The following is a 6717-nucleotide window of genomic DNA, read 5'->3' on the forward strand; positions in this document are numbered from 1 at the left end:
AATTTCATACTTCATACACGTTCTTGTGAACTTCATTGTTTTTTTTCTGAAGAAATTTTCAATTCAATTAAGATTCAGGATATAAGATTGAGTTTTCAATTTTGAACCGGTTTCAAAAAAAATTCAATTTTGAAGTAATGTTAATTTTTCGATGGTGATGCTCAACACTTCTATGCCGTAGCTCTAGATGTTATAGAGAAGATGCGTGGTATATTGTGTGCTGATGGTGGAAAAGGTGAAATTGAACCGATCTTGGTCTCTGTTTTCTTATTAAACTCATGAAGAGATATGTTTCTAGATTTAAATTGCAATGTTTTGTGTCCTATGCTGCAAGTTTATTTACCATTCTATATTCTGCCATATTTCTAAGTGAAAATGTTGTTATAGGACGTGATCCCACCCCCCTCGCCTGCAGGTTGAAGAGGGGGAGGAACTTGAGCAAGCATCCTCGACACCATGGAGCAGGCCCCATACTGTATCAGTCATCCCTTTTATATTTCACATAAATTTACTACTGACAAATTTGAAATAAAACTCTAATATGCAATCTGGATTGTCCATATTAAACCTAAAGCAAACTTTGTTGTTTGATTTGTACATGAAACTAGCGAGGCAGTAGTAATAAAAACACGCAGAGCGATCTCTGAAACGGGCAAAAACTGCACAAAGCCACGCAAAAAGAAGCAGGGGCGCGATGCAAAACAGAGGCCGATCGGCCGGCCGACGGAGACGGCGAAGGCGGCGCTGGGGTCGGTCACATGATCGTGCAGGCGTGCGGGTTCTCGTCGCTGAAGTAGCTCCTCGCGGCGGCCGGCACGACGTCGGCGTGGTCGTGGTGGTGGTGGTGGCTGTACCCGTACAGGTCGGAGTCGAAGTAGCCATGGACGTGGTAGTTGTACGAGCTCACCTTAGGCTGGTGCCGCGCCTGCAACACCATCCATCCTCCTCCGCCGCCGCCGCCGCTGATCTTGTCGTGCTGCACGCTGCTGTAGTGGTGCTGATGCGCGCGAGCGGCGACGGCCGGCTTGGCGTTGTGGTGGTGGTGGTGGTGGTACGCCGGCAGCGGCTGCGGCTGCGCGTAGTAGGCTTGGTGGTGGTCGGTGTTGTACGCCGACGGCCACAGCACGGCGAGCCTCCCCGACCGCCGCGCCGCGCGCAGCACCTTCTTCTGGCTCGCCGACCCCGTCACCGTCACCTTCCCCCGCACCCTGTCCACGTCCACGTAGTCCACCCCTGAAATCAATCCACAGCCATCAATGGATGCTAAACTTGTTCCAAATGACATTATTAATGGGAGCTAATCAATCGAACCCTGAAGCCTGAGGAGAGCCTTCCTGACGTTGCCCTCGCATCCGTCGCAGTCCATGTTCATCTGCATCTCCACGATCTGCATCAGCGCAAGATTGAATTTGAATCAGATCAGACAGGATTCACAACCGTGCAGGAGCAAGAACTTAATCGATGGTTACCGTCATGGCTAGCTAGCTGCTGCTTTAGTCCTCCCAGATGACAGTAATCGATCACTGGGATGTTCTTAAACAACGTTAATTGTCCTAGATGCACATATGACACTGGTTAATTAAGCTTCTGATCTTCTCCTAAGAGTAGCTTGGTACACAGTGTAAATGTGTGTGTCTCCATATATATAGAACCACACTACTGCTAGTGCATATTTAAAACACATGGAGATGTGAAGTACTACCTGTTTCTAAAATATATAGTCCATCTAGAGTCTATATTTTGACTAAAATAGAAGCACTTTCTAGGGTGAGTTTTGAGACGAAGGAAAAGAAGAATAAAGAAATTAAGATACGTAAAATGATGTAAACTATTAGCGTACATTTAATTGAGTATAAATTATTTTAAACTTGTAAATCAGACTAATATGATTTTTTATAGAATTTTTTATAGATTTTGTTAAAAATATACTAGTTTATGTGGGGCATTTAGCTTTTTGCCACTCTTAAAATTGGACGATAACAGATTTATCACTCCCTATCTATGACAGGTAGGTCCTCATGTATCTATGACATATGGATCCAGTGACAGATCTATTATTACCAAACGTAAAAATGACAAAAGGCTAACTATTCCGGTAACAGGGGACAAGAAACAAGAGAGATGACAGTACCCTGTTTAGTTCCTAATTTTCCCCAAAAATATCATATCAAATCTTTGAACACCTAAATAGAGAAATAAACATAGATAAAAATAAAAATTAATGGTACTTACGGGAAAAAAAATCATAAGACGAATCTTTTAAGCCTAATTAGTATATGATTAGCCATAAGTGCTACAGTGAGCAACATGTGCTAATGACGGATTAATTATACTCAAAAGATTCGTCTCGCTGTATCCAAGCGAGCTAGGAAATTTGTTTTTTCATTCGTGCCCAAAACTTCTTCCGATATTCGGCCAAACGTCTAACGTGAAACCCATCCAAAAATTTTTAAAAACCAAACCAGCCCTAACCTAACGTTGAGATTTGCAAGTTAAGTCAAGATGGATCAAGATAGATAATCAGGAGCTAATGTCAGCAAGCTGCACGCAGGCCCGTTGTTAATGCATGAATGAATTGCTGGATAGTTTCGACGTAGCTGTTGCCCACTTTGTCGTCGTGAAAACTAACAAGTGATGGGCCAACTAGTCATCGATTGGTTTGATTAATTTGGCACGACGACGGGGATGATCCCGGTATCTTCCGGGCGATTGGCAGGCAGCGAGGAGTAGTACTGAACTTGCGTGTGTTTCATGGAGATTCTTCTTGGTCAGGAACAGCGACGGTTGAAGTTAATTAAGTTGACTTGACTCAGTGTGCTTTATGCAGGACAAAAATCTGCCATGTTATAGAAACGGGTAATACGTACAATATTTACATTATATATATATTAATGAGGAAAAAGATTTGCTTTTTTGACTTTGAGATTCGACGCTGGTCATACGATCTGTTAGAATAAATGGGCTAGGCCCAATTTAATTTAATTAACATCTCAATAGTCCACAATAAATGTTAGAGACAATAAAACCACTTTAGAGATTAAAAATGAAGCATCTCAACTTAAATAGGGAGTTATTGGAAATCCCTTGTTCACCGGTTGAGATGGGGGGCGGACTGCCACACACGCGCGCGCTGGTCGTGATCACTTACGCGCACAAGTGCTTGGGACGAGGAGGGCCACACCATTGCCTGAGTACCTGCACGGGTAGGCGATCAGGTCTTTTCATGCTCTCGCTCTTTGATCGGCCACCAACGGAGACAATTCTGTCTCAAATACCAGTGGAGGGCAATTATCAGGGCATAACACTTCCTCCTCTTTGTCCATGTTCGTTTCTAACATGCTACTGTTAGTAATGGTTTCATTGTTTTATATTCAGATGAATATTTATGCTTATTCTATACTAAGCATGATATTAGATTTACATCTCTTATTCACTAGTTTATTCTCTGAAATTGTCATGCTTATTGTCTTAATATTTTGGATTAAAATATGTCGAATTGTGACCATATTTCCAACAAGATCTTATTTGCATTTTATACGAGTATGTTTGGTTCATAGGATATGGGTGGATCGGAAGATTAGGTTTTTTTTAGTGTTTGGTTCGTGGACCATAGATGAATATAATGGTCATCTAAGAAATATTTTTTAAATATGTTGGGTAGATAAATCCGACCAATTTAACTGGATAGGACCGTTCAACCTTGCTAACTAGGATCATTAGTAAAGAATTAGTGATAGTTAGTATATTTTGTTTTTAATTAGTGATTATCATTTTAAGATTGGCGTTGGTCATGAATAGTCACGTGATGTGGATACAGCTACTCCATACTATCCACACCATTTCTGCAGTCGTTACTCAGGCAAGTAGTGTAACTATGCTTCATCTAGTTCTATTATTCAGCCTTAATCAGCGCTTAGTACCTCATAGGATATGGGTATCAGAGTATTATAACACTCCCTCCTCTCTGTCCATGTTCGTTTCTGACATGCTACGGTTAGTAATGGTTTCGTTGCTTTATATTCAGATGAATATTTATGCTTATTCTATACTAAGCATGATATTAGATTTACATCCCTTGTTCACTAGTTTATTCCCTAAAATTGTCATTCTTATTGTCTTAATATTTTGAATTAAAACATGTCGTACTGTGACCATATTTCCAACAAGATCTTTACGTGTTATAAGATTTGTATTTTATGCGTGTATGTTTGGTTCGTAGGATATGGGTGGATGGGAAGATCAAGTTTTTTGGTAGTGTTTGGTTCATGGACCATGGGTGAATATAGCCGTCATCCAAGAAATATTTCTCAAATATATTGGATGGATAAATCCGACCAATTTGGCTGGATAGGACCATCCAACCTCGCTAACTAGGATCACTAGTAAAGAATTAGTGATAGTTACTTAGTATATTTTGTTGTTAATTAGTGATTATTATTTTAAGATTGGCGTTGATCATGAATAGTCAGGAGATGTGGATACAGCTATCTCCATACTACCCACACCATTTCTGCAGTCGTTACTTAGGCAAGTAGTGTTGTACATCCAACGATGGTCCATCTAGTTCTATTATTCAGCCTTAATCAGTGCTTAGTACCTCATAGGATATGGGTACCAGAGACCAACGCTAACCATAGCATAGCACTCAGATCGAGCTAGTAAATAGAGCCTAACAACTTGGTACCATTCGCTCTAAAAACTTATAACAAAACTAGACGAAGACTTAAAGAACATTAAAGTACGTTGTAAATGTATATCCATCTACATGATGGCAACATATGTATTTGGTTTTGTAAATATCATTGTATGGGAGAAAGAACTAATCATGAGCGAACAAAAGAAAGTTGGCAAAACCATTGAAGAACCAAAACAACCCCAACGAAATTTCACAAGCATGTGAAAACCCAATTTTTTTATAAACATAATCTAAAACTAGCTATTTCACTTATCTTTGACAGCATCCCTTATATTTAGTAGTTACTTGTATTATTAGTTTGGATGTGGAAAGTGTAGATCTACAGGTTATTTGGATGGTGCAATATATAAATCACTTCAGATGACAAAGTGGCAATATTTCTGGATGTGATTTGATCTATTACCCAAAGTACAGGGACCATTTCGAACCCATTTTTGGAGAATAAATAAAATAAAGCAATAAAAGCTGCAGTCAAATACTTAAACTAATTATTGTAGAGGTTTCAAAAATCCAATATGCATCACATCACACATATTTTGGTGGCAACCAAGCGTTCCAATGCTCAGGATATATAATACCACATTTGACAAAGAATTGCTATGCAACCTGAAGATTCCTACATCATGTGCTGGTTGGGCCACAAATTGGATCGAGCTCCAACATGCGGTCCACATCTAAAATTCTTTTGGGCCGTAAGCCCTAAAAGAAACCGGTTCCACAAAAAAAAAGGTCACGGTCAGTGCACCATGGTCTAACTAGTTATATATTCGTGCTAATGCTAGGGCAATATTTAGTAATGCATATCAAGTACTTAAAAGGCTATGTTTTGGCAATTAATATATAACCTAATCTAAAAAACAACAGATAGATTTAGTTGGATACTATTCCCTCCGGTCAAAAATATTTGTCGTTTAGAACAATATTCAATCAAAATTCTAAAACTCCTCCAAGAAATTTTGTGGTATAAAAAATTTATAAAATCTACTAAAATCTAACAAATTTATGATATCATGATAATACTTTTTAAGGAGAATTTGTGCGTATTATTTGTCTATATTTCAATTAAGGATTTAAAAGTTTATTACCAGAGGGAGTATAATACATACTGGCAATCACATTAATTATGTACTTACCATTGATCTAGTCTATAAATAGTAAACATGTACCCATTACCAGAAAGTCATTCGCAATTGAAGACCATGTAGAAATCTAGGGAAAGAATCTAATGGGCAACATATAGGAATGGTGTTGTGCTTGAGCGGGTATCGAAGGCTCATTACCATGACTTCTCTGGTGTTAATTTATATCAGTGTGGTTTTCCAGTTAATTTTATATGTGCAATCGTCAGTTTGTTAGACCATTTCAATGGTTGTAATTCAACCATGTTTGATGAGCCCAAAAGTTAGCTTTGTTCATTAGTATGAAACATTATATAGATCATTCTAATTTTTAGGCAAGATGCTGCCATAGTGCCATGAGATATAGATCTCAGTCATAGTTCATTCTTCTTTCTGTGAAAGAACCTTTCATGCATGGATTGAGAAATGATGACATTATTTTCTTTTCTAAAGACAAGCCTCTTGTTTTGTTACTTCTTACATCGGTTTAGTTGCATATATACCAGATATTGTTGAGAATGACAACAGGGTATTTAAACTTCAAAGTACACAGTCTGTTTTGATCCTGTGTTTTCTGTTGTCAAATTCATGCCATAGTTTCTGGTATGGCAATACTTTTTCGCATTTTGTAGGAAATTTGATTTGTTCTGGATGCTTAAACTTTGGACCCTAAGTTATTTTTTCCCTTCGGAAATGGACTATCTCGACCTTCGTATTCAAAGATCATTCCTATAAATTAAACATGATATGGGATTTACACATACGCATGCCTTCCGTGTTAGTATTTGTCATTGATTATGCATATGGGCAATCCAATATAACAGTGTAAATCTCCAACTTAATCCTTATCTTTTCACATGCTTACAATACAAAATTTGAATTTTGAAACTTAAATTTGGAGTT

At 38.5% G+C, this 6717-nt stretch overlaps 1 protein-coding gene across 2 annotated transcripts; it reads right to left on the minus strand.

Annotated features, from left to right (window-relative positions):
- Positions 1-473: 473 nt before the first annotated feature.
- LOC102714744 (heavy metal-associated isoprenylated plant protein 28-like) lies at positions 474-1664 on the minus strand. 2 transcript variants are annotated; one of them, XM_040525402.1, is made up of 3 exons: positions 1470-1664; positions 1312-1387; positions 474-1233 (listed from the first exon to the last, which is right to left on the minus strand). In XM_040525402.1, the coding sequence occupies exons 1-3, from the start codon at positions 1473-1475 to the stop codon at positions 755-757; spliced, it is 561 nt and encodes a 186-aa protein (XP_040381336.1). In that variant the 5' UTR covers positions 1476-1664; the 3' UTR covers positions 474-754. The 2 variants fall into 2 exon arrangements, with proteins under 2 accessions (XP_040381336.1, XP_040381338.1); XM_040525404.1 differs by lacking the exon at positions 1470-1664 and having other exon boundaries at positions 1312-1393.
- Positions 1665-6717: the final 5053 nt, after the last annotated feature.

Source organism: Oryza brachyantha, chromosome 6, assembly GCF_000231095.2.
Source record: "Oryza brachyantha chromosome 6, ObraRS2, whole genome shotgun sequence".
NCBI classification, from domain to species: Eukaryota; Viridiplantae; Streptophyta; class Magnoliopsida; order Poales; family Poaceae; genus Oryza; species Oryza brachyantha.